Source organism: Bubalus bubalis, chromosome 14, assembly GCF_019923935.1.
Source record: "Bubalus bubalis isolate 160015118507 breed Murrah chromosome 14, NDDB_SH_1, whole genome shotgun sequence".
Taxonomy (NCBI): Eukaryota; Metazoa; Chordata; class Mammalia; order Artiodactyla; family Bovidae; genus Bubalus; species Bubalus bubalis.
Window position 1 is genome coordinate 33,005,768 of NC_059170.1, and position 12,064 is coordinate 33,017,831.

Here is a 12,064-nt window from a genome sequence, read left to right on the forward strand (position 1 = left end):
TTGGAAGGGAAGGCAGGTAACACAGGGTGGGTTAACAACCAACTAAGACCTGTGGGTAACTGAAGCATGAACCTCAGAGAACTGTGATCGTGCGACTCATTGAACACACATCTATGAGTTAAATGCCGGAGGACTGAGGGATTCGGTATTCATGTATGAACTCCTTTGCTACAGTCCATGAGTTCACAATTTAAGCCCTCCAGAGGGCATTGATTCCATGTGGATGGAGCAGCAGATTCCAAGTTCAATACCTCCTATAGGTATTGGGAGTTGAACTTCAGCTGCTGGGCACAGGTGAGCAACTTTAAGTGGGGCCTCCCAAATTGAAAAACAGATCTGACTCATGTCAAAGCCATTGTTTTGAGTTATGCCTTACTAATGCACATCTTCCCCGGGTGTTTTTTCCATGACTGAATGAAATTTTAGATTGAAATTGCAAGGTCTTTTGGACTGGCACTTCCCTGCATCTTCTCCAGAGGAAGATAAGACTCTAAGAATCAGCTGTAAATTTGGCCTTAATGTTTCTTGTTAAAGCCAAAAGTTTATAATCAGCCAGGTTTCTTGTTGTGTAGACACCCTACATTTACTGGATATGCTAGGGAACTGTTGACCGCCTTGACCAAGCACAATAATAATGATTTGCATGAGTTGTCTCAGCAGGAGGTCCTGATAAGGAAAATGGTGCTGTTGCAGAAAACTAAACTGGAGAATCTACAAGGGGCCAAAAAGAAGGAGGAGATGCCCATCTATAATATGTCCTGCCAAACTCCCAGAAACCTTGTGCTGGAATCCAGATTTGCAAGTACACAAGGAAGGACCCTTGCTGTTGTTTAGTCGTGTCTGACTCTTGGTGACTGCAAAGAGTAGTCTGTAGCTTGTACAGCTGTAGCCAGCCAGCTTCTTCTGTCCAAAGAGTTTTCCAGGCAAGAATTTTGGAATGGGCTGCCATTTCCTTCTCCAGGGGATCTACCCAACCCAGGGATCAAATCCGTGTCTCCTTCAAGTCTCATGCATTTCAGGCAGATTCTTTACCACTGAGCCACCTGGGAAAGCCTGGAAGGATCCTGAGTCAAACCAAATATGGGTACAAGCAAAAGCCAGAGACTATCTGGAAAGCTAACTCCATTACCATTAAACCTGAGACTGTAAATCATGCAGCAGAGCAGTTCTCCTGTTCCCTTACCCTGCTGCTCTCTGCCCAGGCACCCCTTACCAATAAAGTCTTTAGCTTTGCCAGTACACGTGTCTCTTTAGACAATTCATTTCTGAGTGTTACACAACAGCCCACTCTTGGGCCCTGGAAGGAGTCCCCATTCTGGTAACATATGCTCTATTCATTTCATAAGCTCTTTTTTGTGTAGTGCATGATCCAAATATGGAAAGAAAATGAGTGTGCAGCAAATTCTGGGTACCAGTTAAATAGCAAAGACACATGCAGTGGGGAAGAAACAGCCTTTGGCAGAACTGAGCCAAGGGCGGCTTTAGGCAAGGACTGCTCTAGGTTTTTAATTTTTACTCATTCTCCTGCCTTTTTAATGTAACACACACCTAATCCCCTCTTGCTGTCCCCTCAACCCAATTTCTTGAGGCTTAGATGTACTACCTGCTCTTTGGCAGACAGCTGCAAATAAAATTTCAAAGTCTAAGCATGTGTTTGCTCACTTAATTAATGTAAGCAACAGAGAACTAAATCTGAACTTTGGAAAAAGTCTGTTAATAAATGACTAATAACAGAATTGTCAGAGTGTAGAAAGCAACACAGGGGGAAAAACATCCCAGGGTTTGCAATAGCCCAGGAAAATGTCCTCTCGGCTTGTTTGCATCAGCGATTATGAACAGCATGCTAAATCTGTACTTCAGAAGTCTATATATGACTATTATAGATCTGGCGCAAATGATCAGGAAACCTTGGCTGATAATATTGCAGCCTTTTCCAGGTAAGAATATTTTTAAAATCATGTTTTAAAATTATACAAAGAAATTCTATCAAAGCACAATATTTCAGTTTGAATAATGATGGTATGGACTTACTTGTTTAGATATTATGTTTAGTAGAGAGGGGAAATTCATGGGGCTGTGAGAAATATTGGGTTTTAAATTTGCTTGGAAAAAGCTAACCCTACATTTCCTCACTTGGAATTATGTGGATAATTCACTTAACTGTGTATAAAAATGGTGATAAATTATGATGATTCCATTCTCTTTTTCTCCGGCAGTCTAATTTATGGTATAGGAAACTGTTAGTATTAAACAGGAGATAACTGTCTTATCTGGGCAAACCAGATCAGATGGTTACCTCGAATGTTGCCATCATGCTGCTTTTCCATTATCATTCATTTTGATTACTGTTTTCTAAATTTTTACTTTAGATTCAAGTTTGTCTATATGGCATTAATCTTTCACTTTGTGGTTTCTTTTCTCCTCCAAAGGGCTTCATCTCTCTTCCAAAATTAGTTTTCCACTGACTTTCATATTTCAAAGCCCAAGATGGTGGATGTCACAGCTTATACAGTTAGGAAATGGTTTATTTGCTGGAGCAGGGGAGGGGAGCCCTCAATACACTACAGTCTATGAGGCTCATGCACCTTTAGTGAAGCCAGCAAATGTGGGCACTCATTTGGATGGTGAGAAACAAAAAGGGAATAAAGTACCCAGGTGAAAGAATCTGCCTTTCTTCCTGATTTCTGCTTTAGCCTAGAGCAAAATCACTCAAGCTAATTTTTCCTATGTGTGTATTAGGAGAAATGAAATCATTCTAACCATGGTGGTCCCCGGCAAACAGCACCAAATCACCTACAAATCAATGTAGGAGCCTGAGCGTGGGGTGAAAGGCAGGGGAGGCTTCCCCAAACTTCTTCAAGCCTTGACTTTGTCTCAGATCTTTCCTGGGACACAAATGAGATTTAATAAATGCTAGGGAGCCATGGCAAGGGAAAAGTTGGCAAAGAGTGGAGCTGCTTAAACTTCTGATGATTTTATCCAACTGCTATGGGGTATTTCAGGTCCTTCAATGTTTTCTGCTCTCAGAAGTTGCCCCTACTTGGGCTCATCTCAACTCTGTTCACAAGTGATGTGTTTTGCCTATTAGTAGTTTCCTGAAAGCAACACTTAAACCCAAATAGGTAATTTTAACCAAGGAAATCTCAGGGCCTTGGGAGGATAATGGAGTTGGTGTCCATCAGCATTCCTCAAGGCACAATGCTCAAGGGACCATCTAGTCCATTTTTGCACAGCCTTCCTCACCTTTTAACACCCCTCACCACATGCTGGTTGGTTAATTGCCTCACACATTAAGTATCTCAGTGGGTTCGATTCAATACATGTTGAGGATAGAGTGAGCCAGGTGAAGAAAGTTCTTGTCCAGTTGAGCTTACATTTCAAGGGATGCACATTGACTTTTGGCTTCCATAATTCTGGTGGCTGAACTGGTGAAAAATGGACCCAAAACAATTGGCCCAATGGACATCTTCAAGATGGAGCAAAGGGGTGTAGCAAACCAGACATCTCTTCAACCCTTGAAATTCTAGAAACCTTGTGAGACACAGAAGACTGTGGTGACTTCTGTGTGGCCTGAAAAAGCACCTCACAGCTTCTGTGAATTACACAGGTATCCCCAGCAGTGGGTGTTCCCAGCCTACTCAGCCTAAGTATTGAGTGAGTAACTTAGGGACAGGACACAGACAATGAGAAGGAGTTTTAAATGCCATCTTTTCTATGAACCTTGAGCATTCTCTTTTGTTCAGCTTTAAAGGAGGGAAAAGTGTACTAATAGACTCTTTTTTTTCTTCTGGAGGATAGAGGATTATTATCAACCACGTGAGGAGCTTTTATTACAACACACGTTGCCTGTCTAGCATCTCCAATCCTTTTTTGTCATGTAACTTGCTGGATGAACTTTCAGTTCTTACTCTGTATCATAAAGCTGATCACATGGAGGTAAAATAGATGTTCTTCCAGGTGGTGGCTTTGGCTTGATGGGATGAAGGCAATCAGTCTGAAAGCTCTCATTCTAATTCAAATGAAGATGACAAATCAAGCAAACCTCAGATAACCCACTGTGACACACGACAGAGTATTTTAAAGACAGTTGTGAAATTTATAACCTCCCTATCCCAGGGGTATAGCAAATGGTGTGAATGTACAATGACACCTTTTATCTCTGCACCCAGCTCTGACAACCACCTTTTGGGGTTCTGGGGACACAGACCAGTTAGGTGACAAAGCAGTTGCTTGGAGATATTTTTGGGTAAGACTTGAGGCTGTAATAACATTGTGTCTGCTTCCCACAAAAACAAAAAACAAAAAAAACCAAATAAAGTCAAATAGAACTACCCAAAGAACAGAGTTTCCTATTGCAATTATGACAGGAACAATGAAAAATGTCAGCTTGTTAGATTTCGTGTGGCCTGAAAGTTTGGAGTTAATTTTCAAAAGGATAGTTCTTAGATTCTCTTATACATTAACCAGGGTTATAATGTGAGAAACACATTATCTTTCTCAAACATGGCTTGCACACATTTTGTGGCTTTTTGTGAAATTATCTGGTGGAATATGATTCTCCAATTTGGGTGTTTATAAGTCATGGGATATTAGTAAAGGAAGCTCATCGTCCCTAATGCACTTAGTGACACTGAAAATTGCATGGATTTTCTCAAATAAGAGATGGTAAAAGTGCCATCATTCCCTCTCTTAAATATTTGAGAAGCAATATACATTCACCAGGGGCATTGTTAGTGTTCTCATAGGTGTAAATGTCACAGAATCATTCAGCTACTTGGCACCACAGGTAAGCAAGCTGATTTTTCTCTTGCATTATGAAAAGCTGTTAATTGTCTCATTTTTTGAAAAGTCACATGGCAAGAGATCTCACATCAGCTCCGTCACCTTTTCATCCTTCTCCCTCCTCATCATTCTTCTCCCTTTTCTTCTCTTCTCTTCATCTCCCTCCCTCTCCCCTGGAAATCTCTCACTCTTCCCACTTTGGACCTCAAAGCTGTGGTTTTTTATCCAGACATGTGTGACAAACTACACACACAAGCACGTGCGCGCGCACGCACACACACACACACACACGCATATTTCAGGAGATTCACGGGCCTTCTGAAACTTATCTACACACAGAGGCACTCTGAAAATGGCTAGACTGTTTAAATATAGTATTTACCTCGCTGTGTTTTCTTCTGACTTAAATTCCTTCTTCCTTTACCAAGTATCTCAGAAGTATCAATATTCCAGTTATATGTTTTAAAGTTCTCTCAATATTGAGAAATAAATGGTAACAAATAAGATTTTAAAACTTGTAGTATATTTTATATATACATATACACAATTTATGTATGTATATATATGCTATGCATTTTTAATGCTTAGAATAAGTAATTCATGTGGAGAAATTAAGATGCAATATGATCATCATTTTTATTGCTTAGTTGCTAAGTCGTGTTGGACTCTTTTGTGACACCATGGACTTTAGCCCACTAGGCGCCTCTGTCCATGAAATTTTCCAAGGAAGAATATTGGAGTGGGTTGCCATTTCCTCGTCCAGGGGATCTTTCTGACCCAGGGATTGAATCCGAGTCTCCTGCATTGGCAGGCAAATTCTTTTCCACTGAGCCATTTGGGAAGACATGATCATCTTACAGTACTTATAAATCATTAATTCACTGTGTTGAGTTGGTGGGATTCAATAACAGCACAGAACTTTAAAGCTGGGTGATGAGAGGGTTTCTTCCTTCATCAGTGTACTTCCTCTTGGGGACCTAATTTATGATAACATAAAATTGAGGCCCTTGTTGGATGTTAAAATGATTTCCACTTTTGCACCACTTCATTAAAGAAACCTTTGAAAAATGTTTATTATTCAGCTGGTTCAATTGTTTTGTCAATCTTCATATTTTTTTCCAAAGTGGAAGTCCCATAAAACCAGGGTCCAAGGTTGTAGTAAGCTAGTTTTATGTAAGATTGTGAAAAAATAACTTAAATTGGGGATGAGATCGGGTGGGGCTTGCAGAACTATTGGAATTATCTGACAAGGTTAAGTTGTAATTGCTCTTTGGAACATTTCAAAATGTGAAGGACTTTTTAGAAAGCATACATTTTCCACGCCATTGATCTCATCTAATTTGGTCTAGGAATTGCATTTTGTGCTGTTGGTTGATGCCTCTGTAATGTCATCTTCAGGGCCGGAAATTATATGTGTGGGAAGCAAGAACACCGTTATTAAAGTGACTTCGCCACCTCGTGGACAAGTATGAAATTGCTGCCTGTAGAGGAAAGGGTTGAGCCTTGCCTGATTCAAGGGGAACTGGATATCTGAAAATGTTCCTTCTGACACACAAACACACACATGGCTAATGCCCTGCAGCTCTGTGTGTGCTCTTCATAAAAGCTTCCATTGTTTTCTCAGCTCTAAGTAAATATTAATGCCTTCCAAGGCCAGCATGCCAACGGCTGCTATTAAATCTTTTTCTCTCATTCTAATAATACACTTAGAGATGACTGGTAGTAAAATTTCTCTTCAAGGTTTCTGCATCTCCCCATTCAGAATGGAGATCAAAGAATCATGCTGTGAGGGTCAGTTGAGAAGAAAAGACTTCCAGCAGCAGAGCATGTGGTGTGACAGAAAATCAAGACAATTATGTTGTTCAAAGGAATTGCAGAGAAATCACCGTTAAACTTCTTTATTATGTTTTGCAGGGGTTGGATGTTTTTACTTTATTATGTGAGGAAGGATTATATTACAGACCCTTAGCTATTCCTCAAAGCAACATTAAGGCAGAATTTCTTCTTCCGCTGGAGGAAGTAGGCTTCAATTAAGTCTTGGGAGGTTCCATTTATTTTGGTAACTCTGTTACTAAATCACACTTCACTGTATTAATGAAAAAATTGATCTATCTGGAAGCAGAATTAAATCTAAGTCCTGAAAGGTGAGTGCTAGTTAGGTATATATGCATGTGTACTCACAGGTTTATTGCCTTAATGCTCATGAGAAACTGGGGCTGTATTTTCTTCAGTTTTAATCAATTACTAATGAGGAGAAAATAATCCTGAACAAATAGGAGATATAAATTTTGCAGAGAGAAAAGAGAACTAGTTTTCCTGTAAATTTTACTAGTTTGTTTCTTGGTTTGTGAGTAACTTACATTGCTACACAAAAGAACTGCAGAAAAAATAATTTAAGATAATGGTCAGGGTCAAAAATTCTTCAAGTCAAAAATTCCAGTCTCTGCCAAATAACATTTTTGGGGAAAATGCTCAATTAAACTAAAAAAAACCCACCTTCCCTTATCGTCATACTTCAATGGATACAGAATTCAGATCAAGGATTTTGAAGAAACCACATCATAATTTTACAAGTAATTGCCTGAAGCTACTGTCTGTAAGAAAAAAGAACAGTTGACGTAGACATAGGATATCTTCTTAAACTCTAATCTAATCCCCATGCCATTCTATACTGTCTTCAAAATGGCTTGGAAGAAGTGAAATGAAAGCTATGTTCACATAGAAACCTTTCAGTGAATGCTTATGGTGGCATTATTTATTATCACCCCAAGTTGAAAGATTCCAAATATTCTTATCTTGAGAATGGATAAACTGTGCTACGTTTTTAAGATGGAATACTCACCATCAACTGAAAATGACAATTGTTGATGCTTGCAGCAATATGGATGAATCTCAAAAGTATTAGGCTAAGTTAAAAAAAGTGAAAGTGAAAGTCACTCAGTCATGTCTGACTCTTTGCCACCCCACAGACTATACGGTCCATGGAATTCTCCAGGCCAGAATACTGGAATGGGTATCTGTTCCCTTCTCCAGGGGATCTTCCCAACCTAGGAACTGAACCCAGGTCTCCCATATTGCAGGCGGATTCTTAACCAGCTGAGCTACATCCCAAGCCTGATTCAAAATGCCATATACTAGAGTTGACCTTTGAATATGGATTTGAACTTAGCAGGTACACATATACATGGATTTTTTTTTTTTTACACTGAAAAGGTAGTATATGATCTGCAGCTGCTTGAATCTGTGGATGTGAAACCAGAGATCTGGAGGATCCAACTGTAAAGTTATACACAGATTTTCCACTGTGCAAAGGACTGACCCACCCCACTACCCCTGCCCTGTTCAAGGATCAATTATATATACTTTCAGGACTAACTATATATGATTCCATTTTTATGATATTCTTGCAAAGTAAAACTATAGGAACAACAACAACAAAATGATCAGAGGATGTTAGGGGATTGGTTGAGGGAGAGTTTCACTGCAAAAGGAAATGGGGCAATCTTTAAGGATGGTGGAACTCTTCTAGATTTTGATTGTCTGGATATGCAAATGTGTTTCTCAAAGAGCAAAAGGCTGTAGACTCAGATGGGCTATGTCTGCGGTTTGTTAATTGTTCTTGACTAAGAACAATAACTTGAGAAGTTTATTATTAATCTTATTCAAAACTTTCTATCTTAACAAGTAAAGTTTCTTAATTTCCTTGAGCTTTGTGAAGTAATTTGCTTGCTGGGAAAAATACAAGAATATCTTCTTTTTCTAACTCAAACACTTGAAATTCTAAAACCTTTTCTCTACCCTCCCCCAAATTCTAGGTGGAAGCTATATCCAAGGATGCTCCGGAACGTTGCTGAAATAGACCTGTCGACTTCTGTTTTAGGGCAAAAAGTCAGCATGCCGATCTGCATTGGGGCCACTGCTATGCAGTGCATGGCTCACGTGGATGGGGAGCTTGCAACGGTGCGAGGTAGGAAGAAGGTTCTCACTCAAAGGACAGAAACAAACTAACGCTTGGTGACTGTCTTCTCTGTGTGCAGCAAGCAAACACTTCCCTGGGTGTTTTTATACTCACAATAGTTAAGCTCATTGACTGGCATAGAAATGCCTGTTCTTGCACCTCCTGCTCTTCTACCTTCTAGATGTATTACTTTAGCAAGATACTCTTTGTGCTTCAGCTTTATTAGCTGTAAAATGGGGATAAAAATAACACCTACCTCCCTGGATTACTGTAAGGATTAACTGAGTTTTCACATACGGCTCACTGACTTTTATTCGTACTGTGAGTATTAACATCAACATCTCAAAAAATCGAGGTCTGAGAAAGGGACTCACCCAAGGTGACACAACTAGGCATACAGAGATGGACTCAGCTTCACATCCACCTCATTTTCAAAGCTCTTTTTGTTTCCCCTAAACCCACATGATTCTCACGGTCAAACAGCAAATACTGTGACTTGGTTGGTTGTGTTTTCTGCCATAGTTTGCTTATGGATGGGTTATATTCCCAAAAATAAAGTGTTTTCAACTGCCTTAGGAGGGAATAATGACAAATTCAAATATGAAATGCAGAAATTCCTAGTTAGGGTAATTCGTCAACTTTTCAGTCTGCTAGCATCTATGGATATTTGAAAAGGTATGTGCAGTAATAAATCTCCCCACATTCTGCTTCAGAAGCATGTATAAAAATTGGTAACACATTTTATCTGATTTTTTTTTTATGCTAAGGAAGGCAGGTAGGAGAAGGAAATGGCAACCCACTCCAATATTCTTGCCTGGAGAATCCCATGGGCAGAGGAGCCTGGCAGGCTACAGTCCATGGGGTCTCAAGGGCTGGACATGACTCAGTGACTAAACCAAGGAAGGCAGGAAATTCAGGACCAAAGAGTAGGAACTAAATACTATTTTTAAAGCATTTTAATTCTAAGAATCAAGGAGCTTGTGAATTCACTTTCCTCCTTGAAATGTCTTCCACAAACTACTGCTTTGAATATCAGCCTGACACAGTGAGATTGTGCTGGGGAGATTTAGGTCTTTAATTTTGGGACCACAGAGACAAGTGACCCTTGGAGCCCCAACCATTTATCTACAGTAATCCTGAAATATGGAGAGAGAGAAGGGGGAAAAAGGAGAAATGGTATTGGTCTACTTAAAATTTGGATAAGAGAGAACTTCTCAAACATGTTATAGACCACAAACAGTAAAACAAAAGCAAACAAGTCAACATACACACAAAAATGGAAATTTCCACACTCTCAAATTTCTATAAAAGATTAAAACAAATGGTTAACCAAAATGAATTGAAAAAATATGAGACTGCAAAAGGTTAATGTCCTTCCTGTGTAAAGAGCTTTATGTTTGAATAATAAAATAATGTATAATCCCTAAATGGAGGAAAAGATATAAATGAAAAAATTCAAATAGGACATTCACAAATGGAGACATAAAAATGGCCAATAAACATATTAAATATATAAAATATTTTATCATATCCATGATTAGCAAATAAATATAAATTATAATATTCTGTTTTCTGAATATCAAATTATATTATTTTAAGATTAAACAGTGGGATGAGGTTATATGCATGTTGAAAATGTGCGTTTTTAAGAGAAACCTATATGCAAGTCAGGAAGCAACAGTTAGAACTGGACATGGAACAACAGACTGGTTCCAAATAGGAAAAGGAGTATGTCAAGGCTGTATATTGTCACCCTGCTTATTTAACTTCTATGCAGAGTACATCATGAGAAACGCTGGACTGGAAGAAGCACAAGCTGGAATCAAGATTGCTAGGAGAAATATCAATAACCTCAGATATGCAGATGACACCACCCTTATGGCAGAAAGTGAAGAGGAACTAAAAAGCCTCCTGATGAAAGTGAAAGAGGAGAGTGAAAAAGTTGGCTTAAAGCTCAACATTCAGAAAACCAATCATGGCATCTGGTCCCATCACTTCATGGGAAATAGATGGGGAAACAGTGGAAACAGTGTCAGACTTTATTTTTGGTGGCTCCAAAATCACTGCAGATGGTGATTGCAACCTTGAAATTAAAAGACACTTACTCCTTGGAAGGAAAGTTATGACCAACCTAGACAGTATATTAAAAAGCAGAGACATTACTTTGCCAACAAAGATCCATCTAGTCAAAGCTATGGTTTTTCCAGTGGTCATGTATGGATGTGAGAGTTGGACTGTGAAGAAAGCTGAGCACCGAAGAATTGATGCTTTTGAACTGTGGTGTTGGAGAAGACTCTTGAGAGTCCCTTGGACTGCAAGGAGATCCAACCAGTCCATCCTAAAAGGAGATCAGTCCTAGGTGTTCATTGGAAGGACTGATGCTGAAGCTGAAACTCCAATACTTTGGCCACCTCATGCGAAGAGTTGACTCATTGGAAAAGACTCTGATGCTGGGAGGGATTGGGGGAAGGGGAAGAAGGGGACGATAGAGGATGAGATGGCTGGATGGCATCACCGACTCGATGGACATGAGTTTGGGTAAACTCCGGGAGTTGGTGATGGACAGGGAGGCTGGACATGCTGCAATTCATGGGGTCGCAAAGAGTCAGACACAACTGAGCGACTGAACTGAACTTAGGAGGAGTATAAAGTGGAATAATCTTTCTAGAAAATAGTTTGGAACTGTTTGTCAAAGCTTTAAAAATACCAATTCCATGTGATGCTGTAAATTTCCTCTAGGGATTCCAAGGAAATAATTATGATTTTGAGGAATGACATTTTTTCAGGAATTTTTATGCCTGTTATTATTATTTTTTAAGTATTTGCCTATTTGTCTGTGTCAGGTCTTAGTTGAGGCATGAGGGATCTTTTGATGCAATGCAGATTTGCAATGAAGTTTCAATGTGGGATCTAATTCCCTTACCAAGGATGAAAACCAGGCCCCCTGCATTGGAAGTGTGGAATCTTGGCCACTGGACCACAAAGGAAGTCCCGTTCCTGTTATTTTTAATAAGAAAAAAGTTAGGAAAATAACTCAAATGTCCCAGAATTAGAGATCGGTTGCAAAAAAATAGGATGCATAAAAAATGGGGTAAACATTTAAAAATTATATGAAATGAAGAGTTGACTGGCATAGAAATATGTTACAATATAAGAATTTTAAAAAAGCAGTTATAAACGATATTAAGGTCCTAGAATATATTTATTTTTGAGGAGGTCTACAAGAATGTAGACCACATTTTACAAAATTTTATTTGTGGGTTATGGATATTCTGACTATAGGATCAGATGTGACTCTATAACCTTCTTATTTTTGGTCTATAT

The 12,064-nt window shown here is 39.2% G+C and overlaps 1 protein-coding gene across 5 annotated transcripts in view; it reads left to right on the plus strand.

Annotated features, from left to right (window-relative positions):
• The first annotated feature begins 1,743 nt into the window (after window positions 1-1,743).
• HAO1 (hydroxyacid oxidase 1) overlaps window positions 1,744-12,064 on the plus strand; it is a 142,329-nt gene continuing 132,008 nt past the window's right edge. For all 5 annotated transcript variants that reach the window (XM_025264028.3, XM_006053569.4, XM_006053568.4 and 2 more), the window contains exons 1-2: window positions 1,744-1,937; window positions 8,598-8,749. In XM_025264028.3, the coding sequence (XP_025119813.1) occupies window positions 1,801-1,937; window positions 8,598-8,749 (289 nt within the window). In that variant the 5' untranslated portion in view covers window positions 1,744-1,800. The remainder of the gene's footprint in view (window positions 1,938-8,597; window positions 8,750-12,064) is intronic.